This window comes from Eucalyptus grandis, chromosome 7 (assembly GCF_016545825.1).
Source record: "Eucalyptus grandis isolate ANBG69807.140 chromosome 7, ASM1654582v1, whole genome shotgun sequence".
NCBI classification, from domain to species: Eukaryota; Viridiplantae; Streptophyta; class Magnoliopsida; order Myrtales; family Myrtaceae; genus Eucalyptus; species Eucalyptus grandis.
Window position 1 is genome coordinate 57,679,113 of NC_052618.1, and position 19,744 is coordinate 57,698,856.

General features: G+C 41.0%; 4 protein-coding genes across 10 annotated transcripts; 3 read left to right on the forward strand and 1 right to left on the reverse strand.

The window, feature by feature from the left end:
- Window positions 1-637: 637 nt before the first annotated feature.
- LOC104454451 lies at window positions 638-2,835 on the forward strand. 2 transcript variants are annotated; one of them, XM_010069294.3, is made up of 7 exons: window positions 639-917; window positions 1,019-1,186; window positions 1,460-1,547; window positions 1,628-1,714; window positions 2,170-2,214; window positions 2,302-2,399; window positions 2,525-2,835. In XM_010069294.3, exons 1-7 carry the CDS (start codon window positions 850-852, stop codon window positions 2,571-2,573), a joined length of 603 nt encoding a protein of 200 aa, XP_010067596.2. In that variant the 5' UTR covers window positions 639-849; the 3' UTR covers window positions 2,574-2,835. The 2 variants fall into 2 exon arrangements, with proteins under 2 accessions (XP_039174157.1, XP_010067596.2); XM_039318223.1 differs by having other exon boundaries at window positions 638-917; window positions 2,170-2,399.
- Window positions 2,836-4,060: 1,225 nt separating this feature from the next.
- LOC104454452 (5-amino-6-(5-phospho-D-ribitylamino)uracil phosphatase, chloroplastic) lies at window positions 4,061-8,681 on the forward strand. Of its 3 annotated transcripts, XM_039318221.1 has the most exons (12): window positions 4,062-4,312; window positions 4,446-4,571; window positions 5,066-5,134; window positions 5,239-5,343; window positions 5,699-5,753; window positions 6,292-6,365; window positions 6,878-6,958; window positions 7,046-7,186; window positions 7,478-7,543; window positions 7,997-8,106; window positions 8,235-8,433; window positions 8,482-8,681. In XM_039318221.1, exons 1-11 carry the CDS (start codon window positions 4,214-4,216, stop codon window positions 8,404-8,406), a joined length of 1,098 nt encoding a protein of 365 aa, XP_039174155.1. In that variant the 5' UTR covers window positions 4,062-4,213; the 3' UTR covers window positions 8,407-8,433; window positions 8,482-8,681. The 3 variants fall into 3 exon arrangements, with proteins under 3 accessions (XP_039174156.1, XP_039174155.1, XP_010067597.1); XM_010069295.3 differs by having other exon boundaries at window positions 8,235-8,681; XM_039318222.1 differs by lacking the exon at window positions 6,878-6,958 and having other exon boundaries at window positions 4,061-4,312; window positions 8,235-8,681.
- A 1,276-nt stretch (window positions 8,682-9,957) lies between these two features.
- On the forward strand, window positions 9,958-13,534 carry LOC104454453 (uroporphyrinogen decarboxylase). Its single transcript, XM_010069297.3, has 6 exons — window positions 9,958-10,179; window positions 10,672-10,796; window positions 11,301-11,411; window positions 11,862-12,050; window positions 12,569-12,694; window positions 12,835-13,534. Exons 1-6 carry the CDS (start codon window positions 10,038-10,040, stop codon window positions 13,348-13,350), a joined length of 1,209 nt encoding a protein of 402 aa, XP_010067599.2. The 5' UTR covers window positions 9,958-10,037; the 3' UTR covers window positions 13,351-13,534.
- Window positions 13,535-13,880: 346 nt separating this feature from the next.
- LOC104454454 (potassium transporter 2) lies at window positions 13,881-18,939 on the reverse strand. 4 transcript variants are annotated; one of them, XM_010069298.3, is made up of 10 exons: window positions 18,681-18,938; window positions 18,290-18,556; window positions 17,876-18,107; window positions 17,542-17,787; window positions 17,388-17,441; window positions 16,199-16,459; window positions 15,902-15,954; window positions 15,689-15,806; window positions 15,180-15,434; window positions 13,881-15,050 (listed from the first exon to the last, which is right to left on the reverse strand). In XM_010069298.3, the coding sequence occupies exons 2-10, from the start codon at window positions 18,326-18,328 to the stop codon at window positions 13,927-13,929; spliced, it is 2,382 nt and encodes a 793-aa protein (XP_010067600.2). In that variant the 5' UTR covers window positions 18,329-18,556; window positions 18,681-18,938; the 3' UTR covers window positions 13,881-13,926. The 4 variants fall into 4 exon arrangements, with proteins under 4 accessions (XP_010067600.2, XP_010067601.2, XP_010067602.2 ...); XM_010069299.3 differs by having other exon boundaries at window positions 13,927-15,050; window positions 18,290-18,464; window positions 18,681-18,939; XM_010069300.3 differs by lacking the exon at window positions 18,681-18,938 and adding an exon at window positions 18,620-18,676 and having other exon boundaries at window positions 13,927-15,050; window positions 18,290-18,464.
- Between the last annotated feature and the right edge of the window lie 805 nt (window positions 18,940-19,744).

The window sequence follows — 19,744 nt, forward strand, 5'->3', positions numbered from 1 at the left end:
CAACGTGGTTCTGAACTTTATTCTAATGTGTAACGAGATCTGAACTTTTAATTCGTTCAATATTGTCCATGAGCTTTTAATACACATTAAATTTAGTCTCTGAACTATACGAAAATGTTTAATGTTATATTTTTATTAATTCGAATTCGGGGATAATATTGAATATTTATGTATAGTATATAAACTAACTTGATTGAATATTGTAAAAATTGAGGAATCATATTGAATAATTTAGAAATTCACTAATTGCGTTGCAAATTGAGTTATAGTTTAGAGATCATATTGAATAGATTAAATATTCAAGGATGATATTGTAAAGTTAATGAATGATTCGTATTAAAAACAAAAGGAGAGAGAATAAATCCAAGCCAAAATTGCCATCGTTCCTCAAACTCTGGATGATGAGCCATATTTTCCCCAGCAAATGCAGAAGCGCCACGCATCGACCACTCGCTCCCACGGCGCTTACGTGTCCCGTGCTGGTTAGCCAGGTGGAAGTTCGCCAAAAGTAAGCAAGAGAACATCCCACCGCGCGAAAAACATTTTAACTCTTTTCAAATTAACTTTTTTGCAGTCCCGCGCAAGACTGTAGCTCGCGAGTTTCTATACCTCGGGCATTTTCTTTGGAATTTTGCCCATTCGCCTCGCCTGGTTGGGGAGAACAGAGATTTTGTCCGTGGCCCACGGAATAATATAAATTAATTTGATCATTCCTCTGTTTAGATCATCATTTCGTCGAGACCCATTTGTTGGGATCAGCGCTAAGTGCCGCTATTGATCATAAAGAAAAGCAAGAGTTCGAAAGGCTTTTCGGTAGAGGCGCACCAAGAAGCTCGAGTGAGCACGTCAATGGCGAGGGCCAGGAAAAGGGTTCGCGCGACTCGTCGTGCTGCTGATGGAAGCGCATTCCAGAATTGGTATTCGCAGAGCCCGAGTCATTTTGGGCGTACATTATTTTTTCACTCTTTCTTTCTTTCTTTCTATTTTTTGCTGTTTGAGTTTTTGTGTGTTGATGCAGCGATACTTGTGGGGAATCGGTGGCAATCGCTTTGGCCGACATGCACGAGTGCGAAGAACCCAAGAAGGAAGTGAAGAGATTCAGAGGGTTCTGTGGCGTTCTAAAGAGTAACTACGTTGGGGAAGAGAGCGCCGCCGATCAGCCCAGATCGGCCTTTTGCTTCTTCATGTAATGTCTCAGGCCTCTGTTTGCTTCCACGCTCTGTGTTCTTAAGCAATGCCTGTGTTCTTAGTTCGGGCTATCGAATGTTTTGCTTTGAGCGTCTTGTTACCTTGCTGAAGTTATTCGGGACGGTGGAAGAGGGCAGGAGCATTTATGGTTTTGCCTTTTGCTCTATTTGCACGTGGATACTAGGCATATTTGCTTCCAATTTATTAGGGCCGGACGCAGATGTTTGTCGAACATATAAATTCATATTTTTTAGGTGTGATGGTTCTTCAGGGAGAGCTTTCTTAGGAACAGAGAGGGTGTACATTCGATTGATGTCGAAAGAGAGGGATTTGAAACATGGAAGAACATGTCCGTCGAGGTAGCTCCAAACGATACCTTCTTTTAGTCCTATCAATTGGTCTGCATTTTCGATCAACTGGGTTTGTGTTTTTGATTCAGGAGAGGCAACCGTACATCATCCAGGAGCGAAAGATAGACTCAGTTTACCGGGAAGCTTTGCTTCGAGAGATAAATGATGCATCTGAGGTAATGTATGATTCTTAATCGATTCTGTTCATCGCTACATCATTTGGCTTCCACTTTGCTGGTCGACATTTTATCCTCCACACGGTTTTGCACCTATTGGTGATAAGTCGTAATATTCAGCTGAAAGATTAAGATTTTTAGTTCTCGGAGTAAATGGTATTGTAGAGGAAGAAGTACGGTGGAGTTCCGAGTCATTTTTTTAGAGAGACGGTGCAATTTTGAGGCGACTTGATTTTCCCAAAGTTTAGTGAACTGTTGTCTTTCTTTACAAGTCCGACAAATGCGAGGAAGTGTTATCACGACCGGTATGTTGTGCTTTTCGGCGTCAGTGGACTTACCTGATCCTTGAGATGATGAGACATTGTGACTGGTCACTCTAGAATCTCCACTTCCATGATTGATATACACTTATGAGGTTTCTACGAGCTCCCAAATGCTGCTTAAATGTTCTGCAGATGGAAGATGAGGCGGACTCTGCTATGGTTGGGAAATTCGATCTGGTTCGTGAATTTTCTTATGCTAACTTGCGCACAGAACTCCTCTTCTTTCCCAAGCATGTGCCTTTACAACATCCTCTTCGTAATCAGTCGCAGTTCTATGAAGACTATGAAGATGGTGGCAACGACGATGACGATGATGACTCCGGTTGCTTCGAAGCATTCCCTAGCTTCGACACCTATGAATGGTAATTCTTCACTATGTTCACTGGCATGAAGCCAACACGTGTGAATCTTCAGATTTCTCCCCAAGGGCACTACGTACATTCTCTTTAGTCAGCTACTAACTTAATGAAACTCTCTTCAACACTAGGCGAATGGTCCGCTCCTGGGTCGTTAAGAAAGGTGAAGCTGAAGGTTGATGGCTGTTTCAAAGGTTATCGATCTGGTCGACTTACAAATGACGGTGCTATGAAATGTGGACGCTGCGGAATTTTGGTGAACTCGCTGTGTTCAGAGAAGGATGAGTCATATTGGCTATTGTAAAGAAACATGGATGTGCATAAGTTTTGTCAGTCGGGAAATTCTTCCACTCAAACTTGAAGTCGCTGATCCAATCCTAGAATGATCAAGCTCAGTGCTAAAATCTGTGCTTTATCCCATATCCTACTGTCAAAGTTTGCAGATAAGGTGCATCTTAGTGGGTGAGGTTCATTGTGTTTCGGTTCGGGTTACAAACCCGAGTAGAATCGTCACAATACCTAATCTTTTAGCTATTACCCGAACCAGAATAAGGCCTAATCTGAAAAGACTCGAGATTTTCGGTAATGTTCGGATCCGATTGGTTCGTTTGGGGCCAGGTGTTTTTTCGACAGCCCCACATATTAAGAAAAGAACGCGTTCGTGCATTTTCGAAGCTAGTTTATGAAAATTGATTTGCGTATTTGGACCGAAAGCATTATTGGACCAAAGATGCTGAGTCAAATGATTATCCATAACGAGATGAGTTTCAGCTCAATGACATGCATAGTCAGTTACGTGTTCATTTTCTTTTGTCCTTCGTCCATCAAGTGAGAGTTTCAACTTAGAATTTGCCAGAGAAAAAGTGGTTAATGCACCAATTGACAGCGCATAATGCGTTGATTATAATGCTTGCATGATATGCATCTCATTTAGTCTTACATGCAATGTGATCGTTATAATTAACATATATTCTTATCGTGCACTATCATTACTAAAACTTAAATGTGTTAATGCATGTATGATATGTATTCAAATTTTTACTTGCATTGTTTAAGAAATAAAAAATAATATAAATCGTTCATGAACTTTGATCTAATATATAATATCATCGTCAAATTTTTAATTTATATAGCGTTATCCTTAAATTTTAATTCGGTATACAATATCATCCTTAAAAATTTGGTATATGTTTAATTTAATTCTCATACTATATGAAAGTGTTCAATATATTCATGAACTTGAATTAATCTAACATTTGATATTTTTATGTAGTTTTAGGATTAAATTGAATATTGCGTATTAAACTAAAGATCATAGACTAAATTAAAAGTTCATAAACAATATTATATATCGGATCAAAATTTAGAGATAATTTTAGTAAATATCTCTTGGAAGAAATTTCCGTTATAGTTTAATTGCGTGTTCTTGTCGCGCTATCCATTCACAAAATATCTGAAAGGGCCAAAAAACAAGGAACAAAAATGACGAAAGAGGGAGCCGCAGCACGTGAGCGGCGAGTGACCGGGCCGGGAAAAGAAGAAAATCAAACCCGTCACGTCACGTGTTATCCACACGTACGGTCGCAATTAAAAATAATCCAATCTACTTTCTTTTCTCTCCCTTTTTTTGTTTTTCTGTTTTTTTCCTTTTCAAGGAAAAATAGAGAAAGAAAATATTCGAAGCATCAGGCATCGTCACGTAGAGCAGGAGAGAGCCTCCTCCCTCCGATGATGATGATGATCAAATCCTGAACCTCGCTCGCTCGCTCTGCCGCCGCCGCCACCACCACCACCATCGCCGCCGCCTCTCGCGATCGCCAATGGAGTCTTGCTCCTGCAATTTCGCGAGCTCTTCTTCCCTGTTGCTCCCTCCGAAGCTCCCGCAGCGCAAGCCGCCCCCGTTCGAGCTCAATCTATCCGTGCGCGTTCCCCTCTCCCTTCTCCTTTCTCGAAACAGAATCGCGTCTTGTCGAGTCCGATTTTTTCTGCTCGGTCCGTATTTCGATTCGTTCGTTCGTTCGTCAGTTTTGCTCCTCCTTTTGTTCGCGGCAGAAATGGAAGCCGAAGGGCCGGTGTCGGCGGCACCGCCCGGGGATTCGCAGCGCCTGCGGCGGCTCCGAAGATAGCGCCTCCGTCAATGGATTCCCGATCACGCCTAACAAGTTCTTCATGCAGGAGGTGAGCTAGTTGGTTTAATTTCTTTGCGCTTTTCGAACTGTGTTCCGTTCTTGAGCTGCGCGATTTGTTTCGATGGAGAAACTGAGCTCGTTCTAGTCATTGGGAAAGAAGAAAGGCTCTTGAGGTCGTACTATGCTGTGCTTATGGTCCTGGTGTATTCTTTTCCTAATTATAAGGAGGAAATAGAAAGAAAGATTCCGAGGCTGCTTCTGTGTTATGCTTATGATGGTGCTGTGTTTGTTTGTTTGTTTGGGGAAAATTCACACAATAGGTCGTCCTTTTATGTGCTTGGATGAGCTTGTAATGAATTGATGGTTAACTTGAATAATCTTAGTTCTTCATTGTTAGTGCTCATGGGCTTAGAGAAATTTTATTGGTCAGCACAAAATTGGTGGATTTTTAGGTGCTCAGAGTACTGTTCTTGATTTTCAGTGTGCAGACGCGCTGGTAAATGTGTTTTGATTTGTTTGTTTGATTGATTTTGGGGTTGTCAGGCAATTGGAGCGGAATATGGGGAGGGTTTCGAGACATTTAGAGCGGATGGCCCTCTAAAGATGGATGTGGTAGCATTCTCTTGCTTCTTGTGTAAATTTGTGTCTCTATTTTGTGACTGTTTTGGGTTTTGATGTGCTTTCTCTATGTTTTATAAGCTGTCTTCCTGTGATAGGATTTTCTGAACGACAGACTACAAGAAGGGTTTCTTCAACGTATACGATATGCGATGAAACCAGACGAGGCTTACGGGCTTATTTTCTCCTGGGACAATGTGGTGGTAATGCTTTTGACTCCAGTCTCGTACATCTATTATCTTGTTGAGATGCTAAATTGATTTGACTAGGGGTGTGATTGGTCGGAATCAGATATGTGGAGCTTTTCAGTTCATCATTGACTCCTGAATGAATGCTTACTGGTTACTTTCAAACTACTGAATACTATATTTGCGATTCTTCTTTATGATAAAGGTCCCAAAGTTGAAGGTAAACAGATGGAGTCTATATCAAACATTAAAAACTGAGGAGTTCATATATTTGCATTCCTTAGGTGATTAACATCTCAATAGTTAAGGTTGTAAGTTATAATTTTCTCAATACTTGTTCAAGTTCTCACGTATTAAACTTCAATATCAGGTAGACACCCAGTCTCTGAAGTTGAAAGCATTGAAGCAGCTGGCCATTGAAGAGGGTATATAATACTTCCCCACCAGTATGCCCTAAATATTGTTGGTAGAATAACTTCAGTCTAGGCATTAAGCATCTCTTGGTCATAAATTTGGAGTACCATTGGTTAATCATGAGGACTTATGCTTCATGCCTGAAATGGAAGTTCTTAACAAGTTTAAGCAGCAAGTTTGAGGACCATGGTCTAACTTCATGTTTGTTCTCTTTCTTATGTATATATCAAGAAATATGCGTAAGTAAGGCTTTGGGATGGATTCTGTTAGATAGCCAACCTGTCAATGAGAACTTTCACTGCTTCTAGAATCAAGGAATCGGTATTTTTGGACGATAGGATTTACTGCAAAATCTGAGTGTGATATTTTTGTGGTATCTTTTACTCTTACAAGTGATCGATAGAAATCAAAGTCTTCAATTGACGATAAAAAAAATAAAAAAAAATAAATAATATTTTTTTTCTAGAATGCAGGATGCTGCTTTTGAGAATTTTATGAAGCAGGTGAAATGAAAATTCAACATATAATTCATTGGCCTTCATTTTGCAGGCAAAGAATTACCTGAGGACATCCGATTACAAAAGCTCATGCTTCATGCAGGTGCTGATCACCTTCTACATAAGGTTTGCAATCATGGTCTCCTTTAAAAAAAAATTATTTTCTTGTTGCGTTGGATGATGTGCATCGTTGCCCTCTACTTATCTACATTAATATGGAACAAGAAGGAGAAAAGCGAACAAATATATCTTATGTGGTTGTGCTTGAAGAAATTGCTGAACTTTGCTCTTTTCTCCATGTATGGCCGTGCCAGTCATGGCAAAATGGAGCATCTATTCATCTAGTTAAAATAGGTTGAAACCTTGAAGGGACGTTGTCGTGGCAGTCTGTTGAATTTTGTGATCACATGAGATAAATGATTGAACATGTTAAAATATGCCAGCTCTCTTTATAAATGCGATGCCAATTGGATTTGGAAACTTTCCAGTTTTTAGCAAGTGCAATCTTTGATCAAATCATGATTACCTTTGACAACTCCCTTGCAAAGTCCTTTGCTTTTGAAGCTGGTGTTTATAGAGGAATTTTATGTTTTATATTCCAAGATGGTGGTGCATGACAAGCCTTGACAAATTTTCAGGTTTTGCTGTGGGATGGAGAAAGTGAGCAAGATAGATTAAAGTCGAGGCTTGCCCAGTTATATTATGATAATCTTCTTGAAGTGAGAGCAAGCTATTGATTTTATTGACATGTTCGTCTCCATGACCATGAGTTAATTGTGATACAATTGATATGTTTTGGCATCCAGCTCACAGAACCCATGGAGGGACTGAAAGAATGGATGGATGCAGTACATACGGCTCGTGTCCCTTGTGCTGTTGTTTCTAGTCTGGATCGGAAAACTATGATTGAGGCGCTTGACCACTTGAAGCTTACCAAATATTTTCAGGTAGGCAATGGCCTTGCAGTATTTGTTTCTTTTCATGGTGCCGTAAGTGTGATAATCATGAACTTGAGCTTGAACTACAAAATTGTCATTTTCTCATGAGCTTCAAAGGCTGAGCAACATTCGATTGCTTTCACTAGTTTCTTTATTATCTATCCACTGAAAGCCCCAGTACAGGAGCACTATAGAAAAGGTGAAAAAAAGAAGGAAAGAGCAACATTCTCATTCCAAAGCAGGAAAACTCAATGCTGGATTTATCATTGTTACAGCAATTATTCTCTGTGTCATCTACAGGCAGTAGTTTCAGAAGAAGATGGCATGGAGTCAATAGCTCATAGATTTCTTTCAGCTGCTTTGAAGGTGCGTTAAGACATCTGCAATCTACTTTTACAGCATTTGGTTGATTCCAGCTATATAACTCATGGTGTTTTCAGCTCTGGGTGAGCTGTTGTGAGATTGTTGCACTACTCATCAGAATTGTTAAAAAGCCAACTAAAAAGTTTAAATTAATAGATTGAGGGAGAAACAACATAAATTTAAGATCCCACCTCTTTGACATGCAAACCCGATTAAGAGCTGCAAAAGGGAGGCTCCACATGCAGTGTAAATTATTGAGGAATCTTACTCTGATGCCTAATTCAAACATACAATGGCTTAAACCGACAAGTTGAGGGGACTACATGAGTATGAGACCCATCAAAATCTATAAACAAACAGAATGGGATATTTTAACAATAACAATGGACTTCTAAATGGGTTTCCGTGGAACTTTAGGAAGTAAATCTTCCTTATAATCCATTTTATTTGTTGCAGCTGGACCGCAAACCATCGAAGTGTATAGTATTCGAAGATGACCCCAGAGGCGTAACTGCTGCTCACAACTGTACGATGATGGCCATTGCCTTGATAGGCTCTCACCCAGCGTATGTATCTATTCTATTTCCTAGCAATTTCTCCACTTCATTTCTCTTCCCGATTCTATCTTCAGATTGGACATAACATAAACAGAACACTATGAGTTTCGGAAGTTGATAGCTGTGAGGCTGTGCAGGTATGATTTGGAGCAGGCAGATCTTACCGTCGCAAGCTTCAATGAGCTTTCAGTGATTAACCTCCGCAGATTATTCGCCAACAAGGGGTCCACTTTCATGGACTTACAAAAGCAAATTGCAGAGAGAGAACATCCCAAACGGAAACTCACCGTGGAGGATCCAATTTTTTGATTAGTTAGTCCAGATAATTTTCCGTAATTAAGCTACTTATATCCTCTATTTGCCCACTTCAACGTTGAAATTTCTTTAATTTTTCTTTGTCAGATGAAAAAATATGTAGCCTCTACTCTTTCCGGTTCATGTATCTCAAAGTTCAGCCAACAGTTACAGCGCATTTACTTCTGTAATAGTATAGGGATTCTCGTCAGTGTATGTAGATCAAAATTGGGTTACGATTCCTCTTGGTTGATTCGAACTCAAACCATAGACGTGGAGAGCATTCTTGATATCGCGGTGTTGGTGGGATTAACTTTTCGTGAGATCTGTGGATTTCATATTTGCTGATAATCCTTGCCTAAGCAGCATTCCGTAATAAGTTCGATTGCCGTAGACTCTCCGATAACTTTTCTGGTGAGGCAGACTGAGGAAAGCTTGAAAATGACCTCGAGATTGTCCTGTTTTACTCCACGAAATCAATTGGTAAATCAGTGTGAGTGGACACTGAAATTTGAAAATTTCGAGGGGACCGTGTCTTCCTTGACAGATGGGAGTGGTTAACTTATCAAGGTGTTTTTTTAATTGGTAAAATGAAGATGAGTAGGGCAAACGGTGCCGACTATCCCTCTAAGCGTTACTATAAGGCTGCCAAATTTGCTAATTACTCTGCACCGTCCTCGATCTATAAGGCCCAGATTGGCGAACACCACGCTTACTAAGAAAATGCAACTTTAGTTAATAAACTTTAAATGAAGATAATTGCTCAAAAGATTTCATCACATGGTCATCATTGGTCATCAGTTTGATTCATGTCGTGAGCAAATCTCTAAACAAATCATGCCACCTTACTTAATTATACAATATTGAGTATGGAGAGACTTTCTAATTGCTAAATTTTGATAAGGCCGTAAGTAATAGGTGTACGAGGAGTTTGCAAATACTACTTCCCTCTCTTGATTCTTTTTTCAAGCGCAAATGGTCAAATTATATATATATATATATATATATATATATATATATATATATATAAAAAGTAAGTTTAATTATGATTTTCTTAAATTTAACTATGATCTTATTTATGATATAAAAATACTATTATTCTCATGCCATAATCAGAAAAGCTAACATGATTAAAAAGATCATATAAAATATCTCTATTTTACACACCAAATAATCGAAACTCAGATTATTAAGAAATCGCCATAGAAATATATGGATAATTCAGAGACAATGTTGGCTTCATGCTTGATTAGTCTATAGCAGATATTTTGCCTAATTATTCATCTATTAACTTCTAAATGGACAAGAGCCGAGGAACTCCATGCATCCTCCCGGTTAAAACGCACTTTCCGATCTCCCCAAAAAAAGGAGACAATCGCTTCTTTTCTGAGGCGAGGAGAGGAGAGGAGAGGAGAGGAAGCTAGCGGGACCCACCCCGAAGATGATCGAAGCTGACATGGCAAGGAACGAGGATGCACGCTCGCTGGGAACGATCTGTCGATCGAAATTACGCTTCCGGATATGCCCCCTTATCTTATCGTCCTCGAATCCCTCCATTCCATTCCCGACGAAGCTGACGATGATGGCGGTGGCGGCGGCAATGAACTCCGCACTCGGGTCCTGCTGATTCTTCTGCGCGGTCAAACATGTCTTCCTCCCATTGCTACAGCTCCTCAACCATGGCTTCTTTGTCGGCCGTCTCGACCGCCCAGGCAAGATCCTCATCTCCTTCCTTCGCCTTCCTCCCCAATTCAAAACCCAGGAGCAGAGTCGCCTGCGCTCTCGGAGGTAACACCCCTTTGATTTCCTCTCTCTCTCTCTCCCTCTCTTTTTCCATAGTTGCGCTGTAATTCAGATGGAACTCTTCTTCTGGTATGATGGCCGAAACCTATCTATGAGAATGAAGATGCAGAAGAAGAAGCGAAATTTCAAGTCTTTTCGTCTATCCCGAGAGCCCCAGCTCTGATCTTGGTGGCCGAAATCTAAAACCTCCTTTTGGGTCGCCGGTGAGCTGATAAAGATTGATTTTGGGTAATGTGATGTCAATGCCAGACGTGGTACGCTTTCAAGAAAGTCAATGGATGGATGTCTATTCGGATAACTCAGTTTGCATTTCATGGGACCTGCGGAGATAATTTTACGGGAATGGGATTTGTGGATTGGATTTTAGTACACTGGTTGATTCTTCTAGGTTGAGATAGAAATGCTAGATGCCTGAGCATTTTAATGATTCTTGGGAATAGTTATGTCTGATGCACAATGATATGGAATTACTTGCAGGGGTTGTGGCGGAACCAACGGCAGCTACATGTGTTTCCAAGCCGTTGTTGCTTAATGCTGTTCGTGGAAAAGAGGTGGAAAGACCTCCGGTTTGGCTCATGAGACAAGCAGGGAGGTATATGAAGGCAGGTCTATCTTTACTCGAATATCTGTTTCTGCAGCAGTTTTGTTTTTTGGAGTCTACTGATTCTGTCTGTGTTTGTGACTTTCGGGGTTTGCTCTAGTTCCCATTTCTTGGTATTTCGTGCGTTTAGTTAGTGAAATTTGCTTGAGCAGCATTTGGCAGTAGTAACCTAAATTTTAGCAAACTTCTGACCAAGAAATGCTGATGAATTCTCAGAGGAGAATGAGATAGTCATAAAACTGTATGCTTCGACCGAGTGAACAGTTAGTGAACAGTTGTAATGACTTAGGTGTCTCTTTGTTCTGCTCAGAATTGCATCACTGGATTGGTTATCAGAGAGCACTGCTAAGTGGTGTGTTTACTTTAATATGGTTTTCTCTGTCACTGTTGGCAATTCTCTTGGATTGCTGGTTCTCTTGTATGTATCAGATATTTGCTCGTACCAGTTCTATATTTTTTCCTAGTTTCTAACTTGTTTCACTTTGTTGAAAATTTCTTGTTACAGAGTTACCAAGATATCTGTGAGAGGTATCCTTCCTTTCGTGAAAGATCTGAGAATGTTGACCTTGTAGTGGAAATATCCTTGCAGCCATGGAATGTCTTTAAGCCCGACGGGGTAAGTATCTCCAAAGAATGTTTCCCTACATTTTCTACATAGTATTATTCAGGTCATAAGTGTGTATGCGACATTTTTCCTCTGGTCAGAAACGTCCTTCTTAAGTACTGTTTGGCTATTGAGCTTAGATTAGATGAGCTCTATCAGAAAGGGATACTTTCATGCTTGGCCATGCTAGTGAAATTTAAACCACATATATGTAATTTGGTCAAGATAACCTGGAAAATGAGATGCAACCACATTGAACTGTAAATGACAATATTTTCAGTGAATCACAATCCTTCAACTCAAAAGGAAAGTTGTGACGCGCTTAAGTTTACAACTTAGCCCAATGCAAAGCTAACTTTCAGCATCAAAATTGTCTTTCATAACAAGAACTTATACTGTCTTGTGATGTCTTGTTTCTCTATCTTCCTATACTGGCATACTGATGTATATTCATTTGTGCAGGTTATTTTGTTCTCGGACATTCTCACCCCTCTTACAGGAATGAATATACCATTTGACATTGTCAAGGGTAAGGGTCCTGTCATCTTCAATCCGGTACAGACAATTGCTGATGTTGATCAAGTGAGAGAATTTACTCCTGAAGGTTCAGTGCCCTATGTGGGAGAAGCATTGAAGATTTTGCGAAAAGAGGTCTTTCTCTGCATATCTTAGAATTTATCAACATCTTTGTGATCTATCTTTGTGCTTGTTTTCCTATTTGAAGATTGTCACTCCATTATGGTGCTATGCACTAGATATAGGTGCCCCATGTTTTATGCACGAGACCTAATTGTTCGACAGTCATGCAAGAGTTGGTTTTAAAAAGTTCAATCTTTAACAAAGACTTTGCTATTCTTGCCATGAATACTTAGTCATATTATTTACTACCAAAATGATCACGGTAACCAAAGAGATATTCCTAACTGTGTATGCATATATCGAGGGAAAAAAGCCTTAAGCAAAATGCCAGTAGAATTACTGGTGTTGGCTGTTAAGTTTGCTCAAACTGTTTCATTCGTGATACCATTTCTCTTCATGATAAATTTTTATGTGCATGTGACAACCGAACTACAGACTATAATATAACAAAGTATATGTGTTAGACTAAACTGATTCACCAATCCACATTGGAATTGTTGGGCTATGGTAACGAAGTGTATGATTTACAGGTGGATAATGAAGCAGCAGTCTTGGGTTTTGTCGGTGCTCCTTTTACTTTAGCATCTTATGTGATTGAAGGTGGTTCATCAAAGAACTTCACAAAGATAAAGAAATTAGCTTTCTCGCAACCCAAGGTAGTCACGGGATATTTCTTTTATCTTTATAATTTACTTTAGCTTTGTGCTTCGCAAGACGGCTGCATTTGCAATACCACCACACTCAGTTTACTGAGATCCATGGCACTGGCAATCAGATTGATGGAATTTTGTGTCAGGTACTACATGCATTGCTCGAGAAATTCACAACCTCCATGGCAAAGTACATTAAGTACCAAGCTGACAATGGAGCTCAGGTTGTTCAGATCTTTGATTCATGGGCCACAGAGCTCAGTCCCGAAGATTTTGAGGTGTTCAGCTTGCCTTATCTGAAGCAAATTGTGGATTCTGTGAAGCAAAGCCATCCAAATCTCCCTCTAATTCTTTATGCTAGTGGATCTGGTGGCTTGCTCGAGAGGTTAGCCTTGACAGGTGTTGACGTTGTCAGCTTGGATTGGACAGTCGACATGGCAGAAGGTAGGAGGCGACTGGGAGCTGACGTGGCTGTCCAAGGTAACGTGGACCCAGGGGTCCTTTTTGGCTCAAAGGAGTTCATTACCAAGCGGATACATGATACCGTGAGGAAAGCTGGTAAAGGGAAACATATCTTGAATCTTGGTCATGGCATTAAAGTAGGTACACCGGAGGAAAACGTTGCTCATTTTTTTGACGTTGCGAAAGATATTCGATATTAGCAGCCAATGTCAAATAGCAAACCTTCTTACTGATCATGGTGCTGTTCTGCTTTTCATTTTCAACCTTCTTTCTTTGGCGTGGTCTGTAATCTCTAGCTGTCCATTTAGGGAAACGATAATCATATTGAGGACGAATGCTATTTGCACAGTTATTTTTTAGGGAAAAAGTAGATGAATTGCATAAGTAAGATCCCATCTACCACAAGAACTTATTTTTGCGAACAATTGTTTTAACGCTTGAGCTTTGAAAGAGCTTCCAAAATACATTCGGGTCAGTCGAATGGTTGTATGAAGATAGCCTTCTTGCCTTCTTGTGTGAATATATGTTTTGCCTTCGATGTCCTGCTGAAAGTGAATATGCGTTCCAAAAATCTCCTTCGTTATTTCTTTCTGGACTATTGCAGTCCAAAAAGTTCTATATATATGTATGAACTCGCCTCACGAGATTCGAGACACATGTACGACCGTGTTAACCGCTGGCCATTTCTTTAACCCTCTTTTGAGAATGTTTCCTAGCGTGTACTAGTCCATGCGAGAAACTGGTGGAGTTGATTAGTATAATGCAGAGGGTATTTCTTACACAACATATACCATCCCAACCTCAAGGAGAGACACTGGAGGCACTTTCAGTGCCACATCTTGTCCCCTACAATTTCTCCTCAGAAAGTTGTAGCCGAAATTGAGGGCCAGCCTTTTCAGAAGGGATGATCCTTGCTTCGCTCGTACATGCGACTGTCCAAGTATGAATGCAGTCCCTGATTGCTGAGCTGCTAACAGATCGTGCAGTTCTTCTCGCATCTGCTTCTCTATCTCGGTCCTTGAATCGGCCTCGGATACATCATCCTGGGCAAACCTCACTGTCTTTTTCGCAGCACCCACGGGTTCCATTTCTATGACATCAGCTAAACTTTCTATGCTCGGAAAGCCAAGAGATACACTTGCACAGCTCGGGCTTTCTCCAATCTCATAAGCCGGGGCTCCGGTGATCGAGACTCTCCTTATCACTGTCAATCTATGCTCGCTTGACGAAGATCCATTGGAACTGGGACAATCATCCTTGACACCAGAACCGATTGCGTCTCTTTGAGTCCAGTTCAAGTGTATGAACTCAGCAAGTCTGTTGACTAGCTCGGCTTCAAAAGAATCCACATCCTGGTGGACATCTCGGTAGCCATACCGAATGATGCATCGGTAGGAACGGTGCGATGAGGGCCCCACACGGCCCACAAGATACCGCTCTTCAGGTGGCACATGAGGCACGGGAACTGACTTTAGGCACACGAAGACGAGAATGCGGTGGAATGCGGGGAGGTTGGTGACAAAGCGGGAGAAGTTGGCGGGAATTCCTGAGATGAGATCGGTGAAAACTACACCTATTCCAGGGACTCGAATGATTCCCAAGCTTGGACCCAAGTCTAGAAGCCACTCCAGTGAAACCTTGTTGTGGAGGTCAAATTCGTACTTTTTAATGGAGGCATAATGCCAGACAAACATGACGGTCATGAGGAAGAGCGCTAAGAGGATGGGGAGCCATGCGCCCTCGGCAAACTTGGTCAGTGATGCTGAGAAGTAGAGCAGCTCGATTGAGCCGAAAAAGAGTAGAAAGCAGAGAGACAGAATAGGAGGTTTGTGCCAACAGAGAATTATGACCAAGGATGTGAGGCATGTGGTTACCAGCATTACCGTCATTACTGCCAGACCTGCATCGTGGAGAAAGTAGTTCAACACAATTTGAACCAAGGAATTAGCTCGTGTCAGGTTTTCTTTGGCAGGGCCTAAACAATAGGATCAAGTGAATTTCAGTACGGATGGAGGCATACAAGCCATACCTGAAGCATTTCCCATGTGTTTTATGTCTCTGAATCCGATGGTCACAGCAATGCAGAGGATCATGAGCATCCAGTTGATCTCAGGGATATAAACCTGCCCATGGATCTTGTCCGAAGTGTGGACGACTTTGACTCTCGGAAAACAACCGAGCGATTGACTTTGGTTTATTATGGAGAATGTCCCACTGATGATCGCTTGGCTTCCCACCACAGAGGCAAGAATGGCTACTATAAGAACAGGCCATCTCACAATTTCTGCAGATAAAATTGTGTCATTTAATCCATACATCTTTTAACAGTAGAACGGATGGTCTAAATTGATCAATACGGCGAGCATTCACACCACTTTCCCAACAGGATCATGACTAGTTTGATAACAAATGAAAAATATGTTTGTTTGAATCAAGTATCTGTATACAAGCATAGTCTACATTCTGGTAAATAATGGACGGTGATTTGATTTCTTGCATCAAACTCTAGTTTGGAAGAAGAGGGAGGGAGGGCTATACTTGGAACTGAGAGGTAGAAACTGATTGGGTTTTGGTTGTCATGATGCTTGGAGAGGTAAGCAGCCTGACCCATGTATGCCAATATGAGAGCTGGATAAACTAGAAAGGTGAAAGCAATCTGCGGCCAGAATAAACATGAACTGTGACTTCATTGGCAAATCAAACATTTCCCAAACAAAAGATTGATATGGACTGATAATAGCTGAGGAGAACCTGAATTGCTGTGCACGAGAAGTGGCCAAGATCGGCAAACATAGCTTCAGATCCTGCATAAAATGAACCAATTTCTGTCATCTGATGGCTATGAACATGAAGTGAATCGAGCATTTTAGTCCCTAGATACTAGATAACCGGGAGTTCAATGTCAACTATGAGGAACATCAAATCAAACTGTCCAGAGATTGACAACTGAGGATGCCAATATCATGAAATAACTATTAGGAATCGAAACCGTGTTCTTACCAGTGAAATCACATGTTCTATCTGGGCCAAAAAAATAAAAATAAATACCTGTTATGCACAGTAGGACTCCTCCCAGAGACAACCACCCGCCCATCCTGGTCTTCCTCAAGAACTTGAACATATAATAAGGAGAAAGCGCCTTATAGACGTGTGGGTTCCAGTGCAGTATGTTGTACAAGCCAAGGGCACTAATGCATAGCAACCAGGTCAACACGACAGGTGCAAACAAGAATCCAATTCGATGCGTGCCATAGTGTTGAAGAGCAAATAGACAGACCAGTATGAAACATGTAATAGGAACAACAGCATCTGCAATAAGGGGAAACTGAATTACAAAACCAGACACAAAAATGTAGCCAATAAATCCTCTTCCTAAAAGTATACAACATCAGCTGACGATCAAAAGAGGAGAGAGAATGGAACAATTGAGAATTATCTGCAGATGCTTGCTCCATTAAGAGGATTATTTGTAAGGGAAGTTTTCTCAGATTAGAATCCAGAATATGAAAACTGGAGAAGACCTTGCCATGGAATCATTAAGAAACAACTTCCGAGGCAAATGGTCAGTGGTCACACAATTGCATTTCCATGGAAAGAGGTTTCCTTTTTCTTCGGCGGAGAACTCATGCAGACAAGCCAAGAACGTGTGTGGTCAAAACGATGCTGGGGGTGTTCATATCATAAAAACTACAAGTATACTTTTACAAATTTCCCAGAAGATGTACGTTCTGCTTAATTAATGTTTGAGGAAGAAGTTGTATTCTGATGCTTGCACATGTTATGTACCTTGTAATATGCATATCCATTTTATTATGGCATACCATAAGTTTAAATTTCCTTTGGCCTCCTATTAGAGACAAAAATTCATTAAGGATCTTCTGGACTGAGGATTAAGACAGACGACTAAACAGAGGAGAGAATATGAGCAGTCTGGTCCCCAACTTGGGAACGGTCCCAACCGTTCATACCAGATAGGCCTTTTTCCCCTCATCATCTAGGATAGAGCAACATGATCCAGTCATCACCTTCAAGAATTAGAGATACAAACTCTATCGCTTATAATATATTTTCCACGAAAGCTACAGAAAGATGCGATGAAAATACATAGACTCAAACTAGATGACTTGACCCCAATCAAACACTCAATTTTCAGCAACTGACATCAAGCGGCTTTTGCTCATTACAAACAATTAATCGGACATTTCAGTAAAGAAAATACAAGCTGAGAATGCCTTACACTGATGGTGCTCCTTGGACATGGATAACTCAAGGCCAGAAACGGCAGAGAAGACTACACCGAAAAGCAAAATGGTAAGAAAAGAGAAAAGGATTCAAGTCTTATTCATGTGTCGAGAATAAAATTTTATCAACAGAAATAAGAAATAGCTGACCGGAGATGGCTGGAGTGAGTAGCCCGTCTCCAATGACCATACAAGTTCCAAGGAGGACCAAGATCAATAAAGCCGTGTGTAAGCGTCTGTGCCTCTCCAGCAAAGTCTTCAATTTCGAGCTGTTCTTATTCTCTGGAGGATGCTCTAGTTTATAAGTGGAGAGCTCTTCATCAGCAACCTGTCTGTTTGGCAGAAGGCTCACCTTGGCATGTCTACATATCAGTGAATACAGTGCAAAAGTACCACCTAGAAGACACACCATTGCCAACACAACATATAAGAAATCCAGAAAGATTGGCTGATTGCAACTTATTGCAATGTCCTAAGTGCTTACCCTCGCCATTATCATCAGCTTGAAGAACTATGAACACGTACTTGAACAAGGGAACTAAAGTGAGCGTCCAGAAGACGAATGAAAGAACGCCGTATATCTCTTCATTGGTATCCGAGTGTTGGATGTCTTCTGCAAACGTGCTCGCGTAGACATACAATGGGGATATGCTCAGGTCGCCATACACCACACCAAGGCTTTGATAAGCTAACAGCATTATTGTCTTCCAGGACTCCTAAAATTTCACTCAGAAAGCAGCAATATCAGAACTCTCCAACCAATATTGATGATAAACTAAAGAACTAAAGAGCTCTTACTGTACTTTGCAAGTTTCACTGAATCAACATGGCATTACAGCATTCGAAATTAATAGTCGACCCCCCATGTCATTTGCAAGAAAAAAGCGAACTGACCAACCTCAGAAGATTTCCAGCATCTCCCATAACCAAGATCCATGCTTTTCAAGCTCGAGCTCTTCAATCTTCAGTTTGCAATGCTTTGTGTGGACCAGGAAACTTAGCAGCAGATCTGCACTAGATCTTCCTGGAGGATGATGCGCTCATCCAGAATGCGAGCTTCTCAGAGTAAGACCCTGCGGATGAAATGCAGAAGCCATTCATATCTCGCCCATCTTTCCTCTCACAGTAGAGGCCAAAAATGCAGAGGCAGATCAAATTCGTTCACCTATAAAGAGACCCACACGAAGCTCATAAACAGCGCAAATTAAAAAAAACCAAACCAACCCACCTGTCACTGAACGATGTTAAACTGAAAAACCCATAAAATAAACAGAAAAAACGAATCTCACCTGCATTAAAAACACTCAGTGCAAGTCTCATAAATGCGATAGGGGCCTCCCAAAGCTCATGGAAACCGACGTGACCCATCTAGACCCATCCACATGAGCGACCCTTCGTGGGACAAGAAAAGCGAAGGTAAGAAGAAAAAGGAAAGCAAGCTTCAAATTTTGACAGTCCAGTGAATGCTTATTCCATTTCTTTTCTTTTTTCTTGTCCTTTTCGCAGAGTCAAAACTGTTCACAGGCACAACAGGACGATTTGGATGAAAATGAATGGGGAATGAACCCGGAAACGCAGTATCATACAGTGATGTGACTTTAAACTATAACTCCATTTTTAAGAAGTATAATCAATCACCACCAACCAGAGGCCAGCCCACCCCACTTTCTCACTCCGTGCACATTATTCTTTTTGGTTATCTTGTTTCATATTTACTTTATTGACTTTCCGTATATTCTAGCCGGCCGATTATCGAGATCTTCCTCTTTTCTGTAAGCACGCGCGATCACTCAAATCCCCACCAACCGATAGGCCATTTTCATTTTCATTTTTGGTTGCCAAAAACGAGTTAAGTGTGACTGCTGACTGGCGGTTTTTGGTGGCGGGGTTTGGTCAATCACTTGAGCAGGAGCAAAGCAAACGCGGCCAAAATAAATAAGATGAAAACGAGAGCAAAATTTGATTTCAGGCTAAGCAAAAGATCAAAGATCACAGCTTTGAGGGCATAGCAAGACGACTGTCCGAGGGAAAGCAGACCCCAATACGGATAGCTCCTGAAGCAAAGAATTAGGCAGAAAAATTGGGAATTTTCAATTGATGGGTACTGTTACATGGACAGAACCATGTGATTTGGAGTGCAATTCAGAAAGCCCGTGACCACAGAACGTGATGTTTATTCCGCCAAAAGTTGTAGGGACAGACTTCTTTCAAGTCCTTTGGACGTGGACATTGCTTCTGTTCCCGGCCATGTTGTCCTTTCTCGATTTTCGATAAGCTGTCTTTTCATTGCCTCATCTTTCATCACATGGCCTTGATCTCCAAGATGGCGACATTCGTTCCGATCCCATTTGCG